Raw genomic sequence first — 22844 nt, 5'->3', positions numbered from 1 at the left:
TCACACAGCCTGAATCACACTGCCTCAATGAAGCAGGTAGGCAAAACTGAGCAAATACCTTCCCTTTGGCACCGCAGCTCCAGTTGCTGCCGCCCAAGCACCGCAGAATAGACAAGAATTACCTTTCAGAAGTGAACATAGCTGAAGAAGCACTGGGGAGCTTGCAGGAAAACACTCAGAGACCTTTCAGTGCAAAAGTCTATTTTCTATTAACTCTACTTTTCTCAAAAAAGAGCTTAGCTTTCTATATCAGAAAATTCTCCTTTACTGTCTGACCACACAATGGCTAAGAGGGAGAAGGGTTCATGTAAAACAGTAGAAAGCAGAGGTTACCTTGAAAGGACGAGGCATATCAGGACGTTTATATCTGAGATAAATCAACCCAGCAACTACCAATCCAATAAAAAGCCACCTGGCAAAACTGAGGAAATTCAGGAGGCTGTAGAGATCCCCGGTGAATAACATTATCATTGTGAGAGGATGCTGCAAAAGAGATTCAGAGCATAAGAGGGGGTTAGTGGATTGTTCTCTATTATTTTACAGCCATGATGTCAATTTTTTCCACAGGGACAAGTAGCACAGCCTTGTGCAGAGACACCTGAGGGCCACAGATGTGGGGCCTTCCTTTGTCATACAGTCAGGTGTGTAATTGATCCAGCTGTCCCCTGAGATCACATCTGATCAATATATATCTGTCTTATGTGGCCACATATCTATGACCAATACATATCTGTCCATTGTGTCACAGAAAAACACACACAGGCACACAGCCCTCTGCATCACCAAAATGCTTGAGGATCCTGGGCATTGTTCTCATGGGACCTGACAAATATATTAGCCCACTGTTTTACTCTCCCATCACTGATGCAGATGACAAGAAGAGCTGAGTCTTGGTCACATCTGATCACATGAAAGCAGAGGTTTCCACGTGTCTTGTGGAAGGAAAAAGTCTTACAGTCCTGCAAGCTGTAACAGGTGAAGTCTGCAAAGAGAGCACAGTAAGTGGTAGCTACACACTACAGGGTGACAGCTGGGCACACTGGTTTGCCACCAGCTTGTACTTTCACTGTGCCTTTCATCTTGCAGGGTGGACTGACTACACATCAGAAATGCAAACATTTCTAAGCAGGGAAAAGCACTGAGTTGTCACTCAGGCAACTACTGAAGAGCAAGAAAGAAAGAGGACACTAGAATAAATACATTTCCTCATTATAAAGCTGTTCTGAGAGACAAGGTTTCTCTGAGGCAGGCAAAAGCTGATGTATAAACTAGTGCTGTGGCTTGGGTTAGATTATTAGCATAGGCTACAGGAATCTATTTTAGGGTAATGTCTGGACAAAAGCAGAATTTCTGTAGCTTGGATTAACTCTCCAGGGTAATCTGTACTTCCCATGAGGCACCTATGCCCACAACAACACAGTCCTTGGATTTGGGGATGAACAAATTAATCAAATCTAACACAGCCCTTATTATTCAGCAAGAGGGATGATCCTGGCAGCCTCTCCAGGTATCTAATGAGGCAACAGGTGAAATCAACTGCAGATGCAGTAAAACACTGGGCTAAATCTTAATGTAAGGAAAACTAACTTTTATTAGTTGTCTAGATTCACAGTCTCTTTCTCTCTCTCTCTCTCTCCCTCTCTCTGCCTTTTAAACAGTGAAGACAGCAAGGATTTTGGACCAAAAGAATCAATATTTCAAATGTGGGTCTCTGGATTCCAGCCCCTAATGACTTACAAAGTTCTTGGTCCTTTAGGCTGATATTAAGCAAACTCCTCTGTAAAGGTCAAAGGAAATTTTACCACTGCATTATATTGGGCAAGATTTCTTCCATATAGACTCAGCCCCTAAATGTTTAAAACCTCAGTTATAAGCATGATAAAGCTAGAAAAGGCCACAGACAATGAAGAAGAGGCATCAAGAAATAAAAGAATAACTGTGATTGCATGATTTCCTGGAGCTGTTTCACACACACCTATCAAATACCAGAACATACATACATGAACGGATCTCTTAATTACTAAGAATGGTTTTTTATTTAGCAAGCCTCAAACACTGAACATTCTCATTTTCTGTTTATCCTCAAGAGCTTTCTTTTCTTACAGTGTGGAGACCTTGGCAGGTGAAATAAACCAGGAAAATGCTAAAATGCAGACTATTGATGCAGAATATGTTCTGCAACTACTCTATTTGCAGTAAGGCAAGAAAAAAAATTACTGCCTCTAAAGGAAAGACATCTTCATGTGAGAATATGACTTTTTCAAAGGAAATCAATGCATTGGTGTAACAGAACCAGATGCAATAGCAGAAAACATATTTCTGAAAAAAAATAAATATTTCATTCTACAGAAAACAATGCATTTAAATGAAAGATATTACTACTCACCCAAAGCAATAAGATGAAAAGTAAATGCTTATGTAAAATGAATTCCATAAAACTTTTCACCATAATCACATTGCCTAATATTTAAAATGTGGAAGCCTGCAGTTGTATGTGCACATATAAAATTCAACACTTTAGCTGGCACTTCAGAAGTGAGCTTATAAGCATGTAGCTCAAAAACTGATTTAAATTCCAGCATAAGCATCTGATCTTACTATCACAGACTCATAAGGGCACATGTGTCTTCTGCCATAGCTAAATCTCCCCACAGAAGTGAGAGGTTCTGTCCAGATACATTACAGTCATTAGTCCCAAAAGAAGGGCTAAACACCCATGGTTACAAAGACTGCAAGTTTAGTGAAAATCTTCAAAGCACTTTGCAAACTGAGGTTTGAGGTCAGTATTTTGACATTTTGTCCTAACATTTTACCATACAAATTAGTCTGCAATGCAAACACATGGCCAACATTTAGCTCTGCTGCTATTTTAGAAGTCAGTAATAGGATTTTTACTATAATGCTGGTGTTTTTCCTTAGACAATTCACAGACTATTGCCCAGGCACACGTTCTCTCATTTTTTAATCACCGCTACACTGCACTGCTGAGGGTTCCCCTTCCATTATCTTAATGCATAATTGTTTGCATTTTTCACTATAAGGTAGTATAATGAGCCTTTAGGGTGCTCCCAGATGCTGGTGTTTAGCTGCATTTTCAGTTAAATGAATCCCTTTTTTGTTTGTTTACTTAAGTGGAATTTGTTCCTCTGAAAGGGAGCTAGCTCATCACTAGCAGGTCCTTAGAAACAAAGGGCAATAAGACATGAATGAGGTTGTGGAGATAAGCAGACAAGTGCTACCAAGATAGCAAGGAGGAGAGAATAGAATAAGAACAACTCCCAAATCTCATTCCTCTCTGTACTGTCCTCTGCCCTGCCCAAAGCCCACGTACACATTAATAAATGAGACTCAAGCAGTGCCCAAATTCTGTTCGAATCCTCCAGAGCAAGGCTATAATATGAATTCTTGTGCAGGAACATTTGTTTGTATGATTTACCAAAACAATGACAGCTGGCAGAGGAGTGTGCTTGCGGACATGAATCATGGAGAGAATTTCCGGAAGGTGACCCTCACGGGATGCAACGAAGAACATCCTGGTGGGAAATAAATGTGGACAGACTTTAAATGTGCTCATTACTGCCACTAGGCAAAGCAGCTCATGAAAGTCACAGAACACAGCATCACTTCTTAGGCTTGTTTGAGGCATTCTGAATGAAAAGACTAGCAGGAGAAGCCTATAAGCAGAAATCAAAGTCATCTCTGAAGGTGTCCCCTCCTTACTTTACTCTATGATCAGTGTTTGGAATTAACATTTTTCCTCCAATTTCCCTCCTTCATATGAAACAAAGCAGCCATTAAGTGCTATGCTCAGAGGGATCCACTTCCAAACATTTCAAAGGGTTTTAACAATAAGAATCTAAACTCAACAGGAACAAAGGTAAGAAATAGACTCACACCTAGTAAACATTGCAGTCATTTTTCACTTCCTGCTAAAGGAATGAATCCTACTCTCCTACCCTCTTGCTTCCTTGCTTCAAGCATATAACCTATGCCCTTCACCGTCAGTAATATTAACAATGCTCACCTGGAGACTGCGAAAATGCCGCCATTCATAGATCCAAAGCAGGAGAGAGCAACAAATACTGGTACAGCTAAAGAAAAGTTTCCCATCAGCCGTTCAGCAAAGGTCTGTTAGAGGAGGAACACAGTGATTTTTCCTAAAACACGAGAGTAATTTTTATCTATTAACTAATCACTAATAAGTATGATCAGTTCTAGTCATACACCTTTTCTATATCCCTTACTGGAAGTTGTGCTGTGAATTTGTTACCTCTTATTTTATGACACCAACACTACTGTGGATGAGGTCTCCCACCCTTACTCCTGACTGTGTGTGGAAAATCGTCAGTTGAAGCAATGCTGTGGTGGTCCTTTTTTTTGTCAGTTTAGACCATTATGACAAAAAAAAAGAGAAGGCTTAATCTGAATGGGTCATGGCCTGATCTGCTTACCTAATAATTTTTTCCTACAGTCTTCACTTTACTTAGGTGATACTACCAAGTGGTATAGTACTTCCATTCATGGTTTTTTTTTCTCTAGATTACCAGAAGAGCCTTAACTGGAGTTTGAGGCACCACAGGAGACATGCACAAATTTCTTCAGGTTTGCAAAATGTTTTCTTTCTAAATCTCCCATGAGCTACAGAATTTGGTCATTTTTAAATGCCATTGAAATAGCCACAGGCATTACCACTACTGGAAAGTAAAAGGAAATTTGTATTTCCTCATTGTGAGTTAGATACCGTAAATATAAATATCAGTGTCATCACCACAATTCAACAAGAACAATCAAAGCAGTATTGCCAAGCCAGGCTGCTTTGCAACTCCTTCCCAGATGAACTTCAGTGTTCACAGCAAGTCCCTTCCTAAGTACTCCAGATGCATATTGTGCAGAGACTTATAAGAAGCAAGACAGCTTCTTGCTACAAAAAATAGTTCAGAACTCCCAGTTCCACAAGTATCTGTGTTTTCCACTTCCCAGTAGTTTGGCCTACAGTTTAGCACAGAATTATTCAAGCATACACTTGACTATAAAAGGTAAGTCCTAATGACTCTGTTTTATCAGGTAAATAAATATGATCTAACATTATACTATGAATGCTATCTATGGCCTTAAGTGCAATCCCACTCAGCCAAAAATCAGACTAATTTCGCCAGGATGCTACTATATGGTGTAAAAGAGGAGGCACAGAAAAGCCTGATTGTATCCTTCCCCACATTTTTTTCCCCAAGAAATAAGAATACATCAACAAACACAACTGCAGCAGGGATATAGCTTTGTATTTTTCTTCTGTAACTTACCACTGCTACAGCTTTTGAAAGGAGCAATTCCCCAGCACTGATTGTAGTGAAATAAGCCACGTTTGTTAACACATAGCCAACTGTGACGATAATCATTGAAATGCATATTGCGAGGGGTATGTTTCTGAAATACACAAGGTAGCTCATTATTTTGCAATCTGGTTGCTATTCCCTGAACATGAAACAAATAACATGAGAAGAAGCCACTAATGATGGTGAATGCACATTTGGTGATCCTGAAATACCATAATTGAAAAGCACCAGCAAAAAAAATAACACATCTAAACAAAACCATCTATGTAGAGCAAATAGGTTTATAATGAAGAGGTGAGAAACCGTTTGAGGAAAGAGTCCTTTGGGGACACCAAGAGGTTGTGGTCCCCATGCTTCCCATGCAAGAAGTATTGCCCATTTGAACTGCCTACTTCCAATGGGAAGGCAGCAGGCATCAGTGCTTGAACCAGCAATAAAGCAGATTACAGACACAGGTGATCCAGCTCTCTATCAGGAGAGCAATCACAGTAGCATCTACAAAAACCTACTACCACTGAGTGCCCACTTGGAGGTGGTTCAACACCTTTCACTGAAAGCCAAAACGTCTAAGATTTGGAATTCTGCTCTTTCTTCTTCTGTGCAATTCCACCCTTGCATACCTTACCATATCTCAAATATCTCTATTACTATTTAGGGATACATGAGGGCAGAATATGACACAGAAATAGGAAAAGCACAAATTTGTACTGCTAGTACATCACAAACATTACTGAACAGCACAAAACTAAGATTTTAGCTAAAAAACAATAATAAACAAATAAATAATAATGTTGAACTTGTATAGAGCACATCCTCCCAGTCAGCAAAGCAGAAAAGCAGATTTCTATTTTCAGAAAGAGGAACAGAGACACACTGAATTCATCCAAAGCCACACTGCCAGCAAATGTTTGAGTTAAGGGGAAAAAAAAACCCAGATGCTTCAAGGGTTACGCTAGTCTCTTTTCCCTTGATATCATTGCTTGATATCATTGATACCTGCATTGTACCAAGAAGAGACTCAGATCTGAAACCAATGTTCAGTCCTTTAATTCCAAGGCTGAGAGATGTGGTTGGAAAGACGCAGCATGTGCACTCCCTCTGAGGAGAGCTGATCGCTCCTGCTTCACAGCTGGTTCCCTCTGGCTATCTACATTAAGTCGGCTTTTGAAGTGATGGAGAGGTTGCCATATGTAAAGAACTTTATTGTGAAGGTCACCCCATCAGGTGGGAGGAGAGATAGAATGAAGAATTCTGGTATCCCAGAAGGGGCTGCAAGCACAGTCCTAAAGGACTATTGCAATTATCACAAAGGAAAAGGTGTTTTGAAATCCAACCAAAGATGTGTTATTTTTTGGTATTTTTCTCAAGGAAACACAGCTGGGTCTGAATTTAAGGATTCTCTTGACTATCAGTCCTTATTTCTCAACACAATTCTTATTATGCATGTACAGAGCTGAAAAGCAATGCTAAATGGAGACTAAAATAAATAAAGCGGGACAGTAACGCCATTACACACCTTGCCTATGAAACCACAATGTCAAATACTGTCATTAACCCAGACCCACAGGTAGGTAAGAGGATCATACCATATTGCAGCACTAAATCTGGGTAGACAGGATGATTCTGCATTAACCCATTGCTACCTCACACAGTCTTAGATGAAGCTGGAAGGAGGGAAGCCAGTCAGCTTGTAGGATGTGCTTGTTGACGGAAAAGGCAACAGCAAGGACCACAGCAAACAGCCCAGAACACAAGTGCTGTGTTTCTAGGAAAAGCACAGAGTTTCTGGCTCAAGCAGCATTGCAGAACTGCATGTTGATATATCTGCAGAAAGAGTTTTTGGAGGTCAGTTGCCAGATATTTTGCAATTAGTTTGGCTAAGCTCATTACTTGACCTGGCTATAAATTAAATTAAATCCACTTGGCATCTGATTCAAGGTATGGATACAGGGTTTTAAAGCCTCTCAGAACAGAGGTTTTAATTACATCTTCTGCATCATAGCTTCAACCATGAAGCTATTGGATAAATCAGCCTTAAAAAAATATTTCCAGTCAAAGATGTCAAACTTATACTATTTTCACAAATACTGTTTGAATGACTGAAACCACACTGCTGAATTTAACAAAATTTTCCTATTCTGACTCTTACCTAACAGCTGCTTGCACTGGAATAAAACCTGTAATGCTATAACCAATAAAGATTACTTCCTTTCCTTCCTTCGAGGACCACTGTACCAATTTTTTTGTATTTTGGATATTTTCCTAAACTTCCAAATCTTTTCTCCAAATCAGGAAAAATCATACCAAACTTCTATTCTCCATTAAACTGTCTCTATTGATGCATATTTAAACTTTTCACTTCTGTATCCTATGAATCAAACACAACATAAGATGTTAGCACACATAAGCCATGTTTCTGATATAATGCAAATTCACAACTGCCACACAGCTAGACAGGAGATGTTATGGAGAACAGCATTACTCTGTGCAACCAGTACCTTTCTAGGTCTGAAGCTTTAGCCTAGAGTGTATTTATTCTAATTTGGTTTTTAGGAAACCCTACTGGAAAGGGTAATGAAAGCATTTGAGAGGTGATGTGGTTTAATCCTGGCCAGCAACTAAGCACCATGCAGCTGCTTGCTCATGCTAACTCCTTCCTGGTGAGATGGGTAGGAGGACTGGGAAAAAGGAAAAGTAAACTTTGCGGACTGAAACTGTTTAACAATCAAAATAAGCCAAAGTAAAATATAATAATAATACAAATACCACTACTAATAATAATAATGAGTAAGAAGAAAAGAGGAATAAAACCCAAGCACAATACAGCTGCTCAACACCCACTGATGGATATCCAGCCATACCCAAGCAACAATCAGTCCCTTCTGTGTGACTCCCCCCAGTTTATATCCTGGGCATGATGTGCTGTGGTATGGAATACCCCTTTGGCTAGTCTGGGTCAGGTGTCCTGTCTCTGCTTTCTCCTGGCTTCCTATGCCCTTCCTCACTGGCAGAGCATGAGAGACTGAAAAGTCCTTGACCAGGGTTAAGTGCTACAGAGCAACAACTAAACCATTGGTGTGTTACCAGCATTGTTCCCAGACTAAAGCCAAAACACAGCACTGCACCAGCTACTAGGGAGAAAATTAACTCCATCCCAGCTGAAAACAGGACAAGAAGTTAATAAAAGCTACTGCCCTTCCTAACATGCTTTTTAACACAGTTTGACCCTTTAAAGTCAGCTGGTCATAGAAGACCCGTTTTATGAACAGTAAGCAATTATATTCCAAACTAGTGAAGTCAAACACCAGGAAGAAACCAAGTAATTAGGCACTGTGGAATCTTTTCTTCTCTTGCTAGGTGACAGAAAGCAAGAAGGTTTCTAAATACAGACTGTGGCATGATTCTTCACTCTATTATCCCAGTGTCGTGCTGCTGGGTGTCTGCAGATGTCAGAGGTACAGAACCAATGCATTGAAACAGAGGAGGGAGCCCTTTTTAATGCTCACTGCAGCAGTAACATTCATGGAGTGTGTGGTGGCGTAAATGACAGTGCAGCTTAATAGCTAGTCTTCCTTTTTTCTCTTTCTTCATTTCTCCCCTGAAAATCACAATCAGAAGATGAAGCAGAGTCATGTAATTTGATAGTGTCTGAGCTGCAAGCCCACAAATAGCAGCTCAGTCCAGAACATGAGGCTGGAACGTATTGGGAGGCAGAGGAAGGGGGAAGAAGTGGTCTACTGAGAACCTTCGCTGCAATAAACAAAATAATAATTGCTCATTGCTGAAGTCAGCCATTGCCAAGACTCATATTAGCATTTACAAATACATGGAATCAAGAGGTGCTGTGATGAATCCTACCCTTTTTGCCTCTATTCCTGATTTTGATTCTGTCTGGCAGGTGGCTTCCTTTCAAGTTTTGAATCCTCCTTTTCCCTTAACAGATAGGCTAGATTGTAATTTTTTCACATGTTGACATGGTGAGAGCCATTTGATCCCTTCAGTATAATGGGCTGTCCTGTATGCTGCTTTTTACATGGAAAACATGCATTCCATACAAGTAAATTTATATCAGAACATACTGCTTTGCTCTCCAGGTTTCAGGACTGCTACAGCTCACAGAGTGACTAGCTAGGAACGGTGAGAGATGTAGGTCAGGCTCTGGAATGAGGCACTTACTAAGCCAAGCCTATACGTCTTCTGTTCTTGCAATGAGGTCCTGGGAATATTCAAGTACCAGGTCTCTCTTGCTGCTTCCTGTATTGTATTTGTTTGTTTGTTTTTTTCCAGTGTCAGGTTATTTGGATAAATTTGCACTTGTGAATTCTTCTGCCCAGTGGATTTTCTTAAGAGTGCCCAAATCTGGAAGGAGTTCACTGAAAACTGTTTAACAGATTGCAAATGGTGAACAAATTATCACAGAAGGGAACTTTTGAAAAGAATCTTAAAACTCCTTTGGTGGTAAATTTGCAACTAAGGAACTACAGCATATACAGATCCATGCTCACACAAACCAAGCAAATCCTTGCCTGGAAACCATGTGAAGTAATTAGGACCTTTTCTCTCTTTTTTTCTTTAATTTTAATTATGACAAAGTATCTTAAAATTTCCATAGCACAGTAAAGATGTGGCTTATCTCACTTAATGTTACCAGTAATTAACTGATTTGTTTAGACCTTCTTACTTATGTTTCCCATCTGGGTCCCACTGGCACAGCTTTTTCAGGTACAGTCAACTCAGACTAAACATTTGTAAAACCTGGCTTTGAAGTGGATGCAAGGAAACTATTTTGGCACAGCCTCTAAACAACAAAGGATGCCGTGGCAATACGTTTCCTCCTTGTGAACTCAGTGGGGCATATTTGACTGTGTGCTTGTCGTTTCACAGAAAGAACAGCCCACAGTTGTCACAGCTCTTAGAGCTCACTGTTGTTATAAAAGTTGTCATTAAGCTGGGATATGAGCTGTAGACATCTGGGAATGTTCCTCAGCTGATTTATTGGCGTTGTTGTTCTTATCCCCAGGTTCTCACTCTGGCTTGCTTGCTTTCTTCCTTCCTGCCCTCCCCCATCCCTTGGTCTGCTTTGTTTTTTCTCTCAGAAATGTCTGTAGGAGGTAGAGCAGTCTCAGAGCAGATTATCAGAAAACTTATGATTCTGAAACACCAAAGGTCAAATCCAAAACCCAGTGGATTATCCTGATTAACTGAACCCTGTGCCCTAGCTCTGGGCAGGCTCTAGAAGAAGGAAATTTGCTTCAAAGCTGTATTCAGCAGAGCTTGGCAGTGCATTTCATCCCTGTATAGCCATGGGATGGACTAGCTGTGTTCCTAATGGTGAATTTCTTTGTGATGGTAGACACCTCAGTGATTCTTTCGGGGAAGCACAAGGTAGGTGTACTCTTTCTTTAAGCTGTTGCACTTCTTCATTACAATTGCTTTGTATATTGGGAGGAAGGGGAATATTTGGTTTCGAATTGTAGTGAAATCTTAAAAAGTATGGAGATTCGATTTTAATCAACATTCAGAGGTTTATAAGCTACCCTAGCTGTCTCTCATCTGATTTTATTAAGACTTTTTAATTGCATTGCTATTTTCCTGATGCAGGTTTACCTCAATTACTTTTTTTCCATTCTGATACTGATTTTCTTCAAAGTTCTGGGGAAAAGATGAATATTGCAAAAGACTTTCATGGCAGTGGCTTCCCCTTCAACCCAAGAAGCAGCCTGCTTGCATATCATCTTGGCAGTAACGCACGAGACAATTACAAATCATTGTACAAGTTTGGGTCTAATATCAGCACCTCAAAATTTACTCAAGACCAACTGATTTGAAAAGAGATTTCTCCACTTTGAAAACTGTTGAGATTACATTCCAAGAGGAAATGCAAAAGGAAAGACCTGACCTGCAGTAACCAGTAGCCACTTCAATGAGAGTTCAAGTCCTGGGTCTGCTTTAGGTAAATAAAACATTGCAATCTCTGATACAAAAAAAAGGATGTATTGGAACACCTATAGCGCTATGGATTTTAAGCAATTGGCCATTCTGGAGTCTTTACCAGTTGGACAAGATTTACGTCCTGATTCTAAAATATTTTTCCTAAGAAATGCCATACTGAAATGGGTCAAGTTTTTCATCAGAAGTTTTAGCTTCAATGAATCAAAATCTCAAAGTAAATTTCTTGCATTTTTCTGACTCCCTCTGGTCTAAAACTTTCTCCTTCTAGGCAAATCCTCCCAGCTGAAGTCTCAAGCAGAAGCAGATCTGTCAACAGCTCTTGAGAGACTGAGGATAACTGTTACACTCACGAGGTGTAATTTGCTTTAATTTAATGAAGATTTAAACCTGGTTGTGTTCACGTTGTGTACCAAGTCAAGTTGGCAAGACAGATCTCCCCAGAGTGCCATATTGATTTACATCATAGCCCAAGCCCTAACTTGTTAAGCCAATGCTTTTTCTGAGGCACCTTTCTTCAAAGAGCAGAATGGATTCCTCTGAAACTTGGACTACCAGCTAGAGAGACCTCTCATGTTTAAGCAGGATCCTGAATCTTTTCACATGGAGTGCATAGCATTCCTGGCTTTCCCAAAGAAAACTAAGCCAACAGAACAAACACAAAAGATGGCAGCTAAATCCACAAAGGACTCTCAAGGTCACAACACTGTGTTACTCACTCTGTCTCTGCTTGGCCATGCATATTTCTTGTACAGCAAGCATGTGAGCACTGTTAGGAGCCAGAAAGCAAGCACAAGAGGCAACACACAGAGCTGCTGGGAAAATATGAAGTGCAAATTAAATGGGGGCCTAATTTTTAATAGTAGCTTTTTTGAAAAGAAATAGAATGCAGACTTGAATCGTATGATTTAAATTATCCCCTGTGACTTCTCAGTCAAGTCTCTGATAAACCACTTCCATATGTCCATCAAGTGCCAACATTCAACATCTTCACATTACCTCATTTGTAAAATAACTGTACAAAGTTTATGACCATTACCCAAAGACATATCATCAAACCTGGCTTTTATTTTGCACAGTAACTTGTCCCCAAGCCACATTCCTCCCCAGGACCTAAAGGTCCCAAGGACCTAAGCTGGCTTTTCTTTCCCATGGAAATAGTCAGGCCTAGTCACCCCTTCCTGCAGCTGGACTTGCCCCAGAGAACTCCAGCATGCTTATTATCAGGGAGTTTAAGAGGTTTAACTGGGGAACAGCCAGGTGCCTGGAAATATAGGCACCAGCTGAGCAGGATCTGTAGCAAAAGATCTGCATTTAGCACTTCAGAACCTGACTTGACAGTGAAGATGTTCAGATAAAGATGCTCATTTATGTAGGGCATTGCAATAAAGGTGTGGTTTAGGCTGGACCTGTAACTTGAACAGTGTCTGCCACACTCTTTAATAAAAGCTTGCTTTTAAAATGCAGCACAGTCTAAATCCAGAGGATTCAAATGCAAATCTATTGTCACTCCTGGATCTGAAGAATGACTTGCATGCTTTTACCCAACGTCAGCCATTTGACATCCCCCCTTTATTTATTTGCCATTTTTGCCTACATGACTAAGCGACACTTTAAGTAACGCAAGGGAGCAGGCTGGCAAGGCTGCTATCATTCCAAAAAGGAGGTGCTCAACTTTGGAGCTTGAGAGCAAATAGCATAAATAGAAAACACCTCACTCAGCTCTGGTAGAGGGTACAGAAGGGTACAGCCCCACAGCTGAACGTCTTAGGAAGCACTGCTGGTAGCATATTAATGATTCTTTACAGTATCAAGAGAAGACATATTCGTAGGTGGATAAAGGGATGAAGGCAGGAGCCTGCGTCTGTGTGTGCATGAAAGGAGTCAGATTTTTTATACTTGTTAATTTCCCTGACATTTAATTTTGAACAAGAGAGGTTCCACAATGCAAAGGATCATAAAGGAACAATTTGTTGCTGTATGTTATCATTGATATTTCAGCATGAATGAAAACGGCACCATTCGGTGATGAAAAGAGCAGCTACTTGTAATAAGGAGCACCATGGAAACTGAAATATCATTTACTAAGAAAGATTCTTCTTCTGAAGGAATTCAGAATGAGAAAAATGGTAATGGCAGTTGCCTTGAAGCATTAGCATTTTAAAATATATAAAAGGCTTTAAATGAAATTAAAAGGAGATGTCTTAACATTACTGCACTGCCATGAAGAGGGCTGTCTGGCAGGAAAACAGTTTTCTCAACAGAAAGCATGGAAAAAAGGCTTTTGCTAAGGGGAGCCTAGCAGACTGGCTACAGCTATGGGACAGCCCATATAGCACACGGAAATAACTCTGTAAGAAATGACTAGGTTCTGACACAGAAATCTAGAAAACTCCAAGTATGAGCTGAAATACACCTTTGTAACATGTCATAACCAGAGGCACTCGAATGGAGCTCAGATGGGAACTTTCCCCCTTTATTACCTTCAGTGCTTTGACAAAGGGAAATATCAGTGAGCTGAAATACTTTTGCTAAAACTTCATAATGCTTGAACTACCATGGCATGCATAGATGACCATATCCAGTTTTGGCGGGTTGTGCTTTTGGTTTCTGGTTTCCTTTAAGGAGTGTTGAAGTAATGTCATGAAAAGAAATATACAAAGTCTTCAAATTATTTTTTTTTAAAAAAAAATGCTGATGGTTTTGTGTCCAACCTGAAAAATCCTAAATCTAACCCTTAGAGAATTAGTACTGAAACCCTTCTGCAAATCAAGTTCCTGCTAGTTTGGATAGTGACAAGAAATAGCCAGAATTCTCAATCTTTTTCAAGAATCATGGACAAGATGGTCAATGAGACTTGGGATTTTAAGGATGACTTATCTTTGCTCTTGCACACTGTTCAGTGTACCCTCTGTCCACATTGCACTACTCTTCCATGATAGTCATAAAATGAAAGTGATAATCACAGTTTACACAGAATTTACTGCATCTCTTATTCTGACTCAAAATCAACACATTAAAGCCCATATACTGGTGCTATTGAAAAGCCCTACATTCTGGCACTCCATAGCTCACAGTACAGTACCAGCCTCCCTGATATCTGCATTTGAAAGCAAGCTTGGAGAAAACACTACCTCTGTAGAGCACGACAAGTTTATGTGTTAGTTTAGCAAAAGCAAGCTTGCAGGGGCTTGTTTCAGTAACAAAGCAGATGGCATGATTTGGGCCACTGTGGGAGAAATTACTTTCTTAAGAGCAGTAAAACTATGGAATTCATTGAACGCCAGGGTAGATCCTCTAGGACAGCATCTCGACTATGACAACGGTCAACCTCATGCCCAGGTGGCCTACAGTTGGGACCCACTTATGTCTGGGATAACCTGCAACTAAGAAAAAGACTCTCCTCATGACCACAAGCACCAAACAAGAATCCCAAAGATATTCTGTTTATTTTTCACATCTATAGAAATATTTTTTCCTAAGAACCACAAGAAGCTCATCATCTAATGGAATTTTACCCAATGAAAAGGAATTGCATGGTCTTCTATGCTCTTTGTGGATGAATATTTATTTTCTTCTGTTTTTTCTTAGCAGTAGTTTTTTTGCTGTAATAAACAGATATGAAAGTCAGAAGCACCTGTCATTCCTTCACTGTAGGATGAATCTAATTCTTCTTTTCTCTAAAATAACCCACACAGAAGTTAAACTTCTTGTCATACTAGGGTGCTCTTATTCTCTATTCATTCTCATGATCTATGGAGGAGGACTTTCCATCACTGTTAGACCTTTTCAAATTCTGATATCGAAACTAGACTTCTAAGGGACATTTCATTCCACCATACTTCAAAAAAATAAAGTGTTATTATATAGCCAATTTTGTTACAATGAACTAAACGTAATGACCAGGTGAAGATGCAAATAACAGTACTTGCTCACAAACAACTGTTACATGTGAATGAGGATTGACATAATAGACCTCAGCAGTGCAACTTGTAAAATGCAAATTATTCACTTCACAACTCCTCTGGAGCCATTATAATCTTATATAAATCCTCTTAGTTTACAGTTCATGAATGTAGGCTGTACTGTAATTTAAACGATTGAAAACCCTTATGGGTTGTTAGTTAACAATATTCTTTTCTTAAATAAAGTATCATTGTCACTGTGCATTTAAAATTCCAACATACAGCCAAATATCAAAGTATAAGCTGCACTGTAAGAGACCTGTTTGCAGAACACCAGTATACCCATAAGCACACACATAAAACAGCTACACGTAGGGAATTGGTGTGCATGGGAATAGGAATCTGAGCACTAACTGACTATGAACAACCTAAAGCCTCTTCTGATGGCAATTCTGTGACCACACAGAAAGGGGTATGTCACCCACAGGAAAGATGCACGAAGTTGGATTGTCTTGTTTTGATACAACTATTACATATCAAATACAAGCCAGCATTTTCACTACTTATTGAAGCAGAACAATCAAAAACGACAATCCCACTGAATGTCCCATCCAACATGACCATGTCAAAGTTAAGTAAGTTATTCTGCTGCCTGAACCAGGTGGATTATATTCCTTTTATTGCGTATGATAATACCATTGCTACTGATGTTTTGATGATGCTGTTCTAAAGGATAAGTAGTCTTGATGACATGGCACTGTGCATGTCTGTGCATGACTGTGCAGTTGTAAAACTTCAGTCTGATGCACGTAAGTACAACAAAGAACATACCACCCTTGCAATTTTAGTAGTTTATTTCTTTGTTTTATTCTCACATTTGTTTTTTATACCAGTAAAACAAGCTATCTCACTTTCTCTGTCAGTTAGTTGCCAGCATCAGCCTATAGTAGATTTAGATGATATTCTAATAGAAGAGTTACTGCTAATGACATGAAAGATGATGCTATAGTTTCCAGTATAACACCACTCTCACCTAACACCGGCTTAACACTCTAACAGTTTTGAGACTCATCATTAAAGGGAAAATGAAACAAAAGGGACACAAAGAGGCTCATCCTCTTCTGCAGCCAGGATGTACCACTGTAGAGATAAGAACATCACTCTGTGAGTTAAACTAGCTGTCCCTGCCATAGGTAACAACCCATAGGTAGTGTGTTGGCTTGCTTTTACAATTAACAGGAAAAATAGCTGAAAGACTTCCCTTTTTAATATGCAGAGGATGTAACTGACACTGAAAGTACCCATGAGCGAACTGCTCTACACCTATGCAATTTCATGAGGAATGTCTTTGCAACTGGTGGGTTTTACAGTGAGATTTCAGTGCTATAGGATCAGAGATCTTTCAGTTCCTTGAAACACAGACTTAAACCTCAGACAAAAACATTAAGGCAAGTACTCAGATTGTCTCCCCAGTGGCCAACACAATTGGTAAATAAGGAAATAAGAGCAACAGCATCAGAGAAAAGCAGGCTCCTATTTTATAGTGGGAAGGGGAAAACCCAGGAGAGGTTTGCCTCCACTGCAGACCAAGATCAACAACAAACATTATAAAAATCACACTTGCTTTCTTTCACACAGGGCCCAAGATGATAAATGTGGAGGCCATGGAGGAGTCATAGGGACTGCTCTCTGTGTTAAAACCAAGCTCTGACCAACCTCACTTCGACACACACTTTGCCACGCTACCCAGTTGTTAACCCAAAGCAGTCTATTAGAGGTTCTCAGCCAGCACAATCAGGGTTTTTAGGCATCTTGTTAGCATACAAAAGGGCAATATGTCATAGTTAAATGAAAAAACACTTCTTGATCCAGTAATTCTTACGTAGATGAAGTATTTGCTGACTTGGCTGGGTATGTTTGGCACAAAGGACTCAGTGCTGTGGCTGACGTTAAGTGTATAGATACAGATTTATCTGATCCCTACTTGGACAATTCTATCTTTTTTTTGTCTCATCTGGTTCTAATTGATTTAGTAAGTTCAGTCACTTTTCTATTTACCATCAATGCTCTGATGCCTCACCTCTTTTCCACTAAATTCAGTCAAGCGACCTGCTTATGGACCACTAAAAGTAATGAAAACATCTGATGAGAGCCTGGGACCTTCACTGCAGCCAAGAGAAGAGCTAGCTTAGTCCTGGGAGACCTATGATCTCTCCAGTAAAATGCAGCATGATTTGCAGCTCTGGAGCATTAGCTATACATCAGTCTTGCAAGAGATTTTTATTCCTGCAGTGGATATCCTGCTGAGCAGCTCAGGGTTCCCTTGAAGGCTAAGAATATTTGGGATGTTCAACCTTGAGAAGGCTGCATGCAGACCTCATAGCAGCCTTCCAATAACTGAAGGGGGCCTACAAGGATGCTGGAGAGGAACTCTTCATCAGGAACTGCAACGACAGGGCAAGGGGCAATGGGATCAAACTTAAACAGGGGAGATTTAGGCTAGATATAAGGAAGAAGTTTTTTACTCTCACAAGAGTGATGAGACACTGGCACAGGTTGCCCAGAGAAGCTGTGACTGCCTCATCCCTGGCAGTGTTCAAGTCCAAGCTGGACAGAGCTTTGAGCAACCTGGTTTAGTGTGAGGTGTCCCTGCCCATGGCAGAAGGGTTGGAACTGAATTATCTTAAGGTCTTTCTAACCCTAATCATTCTGTGGTTCTCTGATTCTATAAAGAGGATACTGTCATCCTTATGCACAGGTGCTGCTATGTTCCTTTATGCGAGAGAAAGAGACGTTAAAATAGTCTGGCATGTATTTATGGAGGTGAGGATGAAGGAAAACACAGGGCAGTGGAAACTTCGAAGGTTACGTAGTTTTGTCGTCACATTACATTACCCTGCTGGTAAAAGAGATTAGGATTTTGCCAGCTACCCCAGGGACACCGTGAATAAACATTTGTTCTACTTCTTTAGCTGGGCTGATGCAGAGTAACAATGATTCATATAAACAAACAAAAAAGAAAAGGAAAAAAAAGCAAACAAAGCAAACACACCTTGCACTCAGCAGGTTATCACATCAGCAAGCACAGAAGGGTCACAAAGACTGGGCAGGAGAGACCCGCTCTCTAGCGACGGTGACACAACACAAATTAAACATCCACCACAGCGACAGCCAGAGCCAGCATGTGGCTTATCACATCCTTACACCTCAGAGCCACCAAAGCTCCATGAAACTGAGCCAGAGGCACTGCAAGGCAGCCAGCCAGCTCCTGCAAACCTGGGGCACTTGAGGCACTCTGTGGAGACACCTCAGCCAGTGTGGAGGAGGAGGAAGGGCAGGAAGATCCAGCTCAGTTCCCTGAACTTTGCTTCTTCGAAAGAGGTGCCACAGGGTTGGCAGAGGATGAAAAACCTGATTGAGGGTTTGCCTCTTAAGTGTCCACTTCCGTGTAGATGTTTGCCTCTTCTGTGTATGCTCCACACAACAGCTTTACCCACACCCAGTCATGACACCCTACATCATCAGTGTCAAATTGACAAAGGCAGTCACCTGTAAAAATCAAAGTACTGAAATATGCTCATCCCCTGAAGAAGTGATTACCCTGGACTCCTTTCTCCACTACTCTTGGATCAGAAAAAATAAGCTTCTGCATCACAGCAGCCCAGGCACCTGCTTGTCCACTCATCCCACCAGCCAGCACACAGGAACCTCTCCCATCCAGCAGACACCTCTCCTTCGGTGGGAGCCTGCCCAAATGATGCCTTTTCAGAACTATAAATAATCCTCAAAAAGTTTCAAGTGTCTCCAGAATTCTGAAGGATTTAGTGCACTCATTTTCATTTCAGGTTAGGCCTTTTATCTTAAACCACAGGGTCTACAGAAACAGAAACAAACATATCAAAGCAATGGCTTCTGAAGTATTGCCTTAATGTAGGTGCTGCCTTAGCAGGGAGACCATCCTGCAGTCAAGCAGCTCTCACATTCTGCCTCACCCCCCTAACAGCACACACACAAAAACTGTTATGCAGGAACAGAACCACTACTAACCCTGTGTCCTGACATATATCAGTGTGGCATTATGGCCTTTGCCTTTACAATTTATCTTTTTCCTTTCTTTTTCCTTCCATTCTCCAGCTATGCTGAATACCTTTGATTTTTCAGGTGGGTGAATACTTTCCTGATTTCTGTACTAAAATCTTTGCAATACCTTTATTACATTCTTGAGAAATAAAAGGAATTGAAATCAGACAAACAAATTGAAATCAGATCTTAGATAATTAGGGGAAAAAGAATAGCAGTAGCACTATTTATTTTAATACACATATCCATAGCTAAAACCCAGCACAATGATACTGATTTAACCCTGCATCTACAGCATTCATTTCTGTTCTTCCTTTTTTATAATAACTCTTCCTGAATACCCACACCAGATGTGCTGTAAGTTAACTTTGACTGTATGAAATAGTAAACTATACTACAAAATCAAAATCAAACAGAAATTAGATAGAAAAATGCAACTACACTTTTGGTGGGTTTTTTTACCTTAAAGCTTAGGTATGAAGTCTGCATTTCCTAGTCCTGAATGTTTCCATGGCCATCAGCTCATCAGCTCAACTTCTGTGCCAGTAGAAACATTTTATAAAGGAATATAAATGTTCCAAAAGGTAATTAAACAAGTGACCTTGCATTTCTTCATTATTAGTCTCCTCAACTGTAATTTTATGAGGCATCCTTTTTGTCTTAATTAATGATCAAGGTACATCTTTGAAACCTTTACAGACTATAGATTACATCGGTCTCTTTTCTAATTTACACATATTGACTGGCATATCAGTTTAAACAGGTAGCTCTTCACTTCAATCAGTTGCTAAACAGAACAATCACATTTCTTTTTTTTACATTAAAATAGAAGGATTATAAAGTGGGAGTAGGAGACAGGAAGATTGGAGATCAGCTGAACCAATTTAAATGCTAACTTGATGTTTAGAAAGCAGCTGCCAATGACAAGGTTCTGCTGCCTAAAAGCTGCACCCTAAGGTCATCTCTCTCTCTCCTGGTGTGGAATTGCTCCACCGGACTCTGCACTAAGCATCGAAAAACACGGGGTGTAGAAAAAACAAAAAACAATCATGAAACTGCACAAGAGAAAAGGAAGAAGTAATAATGGCATATGTTGAATGCATGCCATGTACACATTCCTGAACATACAGACTGTAAAGGTATCCATTAAGTCAGTCCCTAACTGCATGCTTAAGGAAAGCATGCAAGCTCTGGAAAAAAAGTACACACACACAACAGTACAGCCGCTATCTCTGACTGATTGCAGAGGTAAGGAAGACAAAGAATACCCAATGAAATCTGCAGCCTTTTAGTTATCCCTGCAGGGAAGCCTTTGCTCTCTGAGATCCCCATTCCAGATGACAGGTGAATTCATGCAGCAAGTCATCTCCCCAGCCCCTCTGCTGTCTGCATATATTGCTCTGGTGAATTCAAAGCACTGCTTAGACATGAAGTGCATGTGTCAAAAGCAAGGCGGGGGATTTAGGTTTACAGAATGTCTTTCTGCATACATCTGGACTCAAACTACATGGTACACCATATTTTACAGCTGTGCTCTCTGTTTTCTCCCTCTTATGGCACAGCACTGCTTTTGAGGAGGACACACTGCACCCACAGGGCAAGGGACTTCCAAGTTTGGTAGAATGAATGTGTGTTCAACAGCCTCTAACAGGGAAAACAAGAACTCAAGGACTGAATCTGCATCCTCAGGTACTTATGAGATATTATGTATGGTAGCTAGTGTGCTAGGTCCAAAGAAAAGTTTTTACAAGACAACAGGATAATCCACATTACCAAATCTAAAAAAAAAAAAAGAAACAAGAGAAAAAAAAAAAAGAACCCAGCTACCTGGATTTTAATTTATGTTACCAATTCAAATAGAACCCTAATATTTTCCCTGTTTTAACTGAAGCTGTTAACCCAGTTAAAATCACAGTTTTGCTTCTTCACTCCAGCTGGTTGCAAATCTTTTGTGCATTCAGTGACCCCTCACTAAATCCTATCACAGACAGACAGAACAAGCATGGCTCACAAGCAAGTTGCAGCCCCTGAAACATTTGCATGTCTCATATCTTACTTAATCGCATCCATCCTTGGCAGAACCAACAGACTGTCAAGGTTAGAGCATTTATAGCATTTACAGCATGTCTCATAGGGGGTGGAATGAAAAGGGGAGAAGGGAAGAGAACTGGACTTGCCACAGTGCCTCCTGCTCCAGCACAGACTTTTCCTTCAAGATCATTTTACCTGTGTCTCTAAAAGTTCCACTCACTGACATGCAGGACAGTGTAGCAGCAAAAGCAATATGCCCTGAAGGAAGTCTGTTGGCTTTATATAAATGCATATTATTCCTTATTGATTGATCAGTATCTCCAGTAGGAATTAAGAGGCATTGCAAGAAAATCTGACTGCAATACTATTGTGTCTAAGATGAGATCATAGCTGTATTTTCAATACTTCTTCCTGGCTTTGTAATTAGTTTTGAATCCAAGTTGACTCAAACTATTACCAAAAATCAGCTGAGATCAGGTGCAAGATAAAGTAATAATTATTATTTCCTACCAGCAAGTTGTATCTATGAAGCGTATCATGTCACAGCTAACGCCTGTATTGCCTCCCACATAATATTCCGTCAAGCAATTCTGAGCCTGATTTTGTAGTCTTGGTCTTCAAGTGACACAGTCTGGGAGACCCCTGTATACCAAACTATAGGATGATTAAAGTCTCCCAAAGTAGGAGTTTTAGTGAAAAAGAAGAAATAAATGAAAGCAAAGCAACTCGGAATATTTGTATCCCACTCATAAGAGAATTTTTAGCTTGCAGCAAGAGACAATATCCTTTAATTAAAATAAATAATTCATGAAGAGCAAAAAATCAGTTTCTATACTGAGATTTCAGAAACCTGAACCCACCAAAAGCATGTATTCAAGACTGAAATGCTTCGTTTTAGAAATTATCAGTCCTTTATAGAAAACTATAATGAATGTGTTGACCAGGTGGGGCATTTAAGCAGTAAGTAGCTAACAAAGTTAGTGAGAAAGCAAAAGTAAAGGCAAGTTCATTTTATCAAGAACAGTTTCATTCTGGTGAGACATCTCCCCTATGAGCTACTAATTGCTTCTCCCTCTCAAATACACACAAATACTACTGAATTACATTCTTAATTAAATGCTTCTTCATACACTTTACAAACAGCAAAACCCATGCTTGGTTTTGTTAAGTGTATTTGGCCTAGTAAATTAATTTATTTTCTTTATTTAGCAGATTCATCTCTACATTAAAGGATTTTATAGTTCTGAAGACGTGATTGTGAATCTATTGCTTTATCCCTCACACAGGGTGCAATTAAACTGTGGGAAATTATGTTGGATTCACCAGTGTCTGGACACCTTATCTTCTGAGATGCTTAGCAGATAATTGAGGGGAATTCAGAGAGCCTGTTATACTGTTAGATAGAATAAAATTTAGAGAGAATAAGATTTCTACTGAAGTGACACACAAAAATAGTTGAGGGGAGGGTAATTAGAACATCCTTATTCTATCATGGAGAATAAGTATTCAAATAAAAGAATAACCCAAGACACAAATAATATACTGA

General features: G+C 40.0%; 1 protein-coding gene across 1 annotated transcript in view; it reads right to left on the bottom strand.

The window, feature by feature from the left end:
- The window catches only part of SLC7A11 (solute carrier family 7 member 11), a 59926-nt gene that overhangs the window by 8834 nt on the left and 28248 nt on the right, over positions 1 to 22844 (bottom strand). Inside the window, exons 7-10 of the mRNA XM_005144424.3 lie at positions 5301 to 5424; positions 4025 to 4128; positions 3437 to 3533; positions 334 to 483 (exon numbers count right to left, since the gene is read on the bottom strand). Coding sequence (XP_005144481.1) covers positions 334 to 483; positions 3437 to 3533; positions 4025 to 4128; positions 5301 to 5424 — 475 coding nt within the window. The remainder of the gene's footprint in view (positions 1 to 333; positions 484 to 3436; positions 3534 to 4024; positions 4129 to 5300; positions 5425 to 22844) is intronic.

The sequence above is a fragment of the Melopsittacus undulatus genome, chromosome 7 (genome assembly GCF_012275295.1).
Source record: "Melopsittacus undulatus isolate bMelUnd1 chromosome 7, bMelUnd1.mat.Z, whole genome shotgun sequence".
Lineage (NCBI taxonomy): Eukaryota > Metazoa > Chordata > Aves > Psittaciformes > Psittaculidae > Melopsittacus > Melopsittacus undulatus.
Note: the sequence above shows the minus strand (reverse complement) of the source record. Positions and strands in the feature narration are given on the sequence as shown.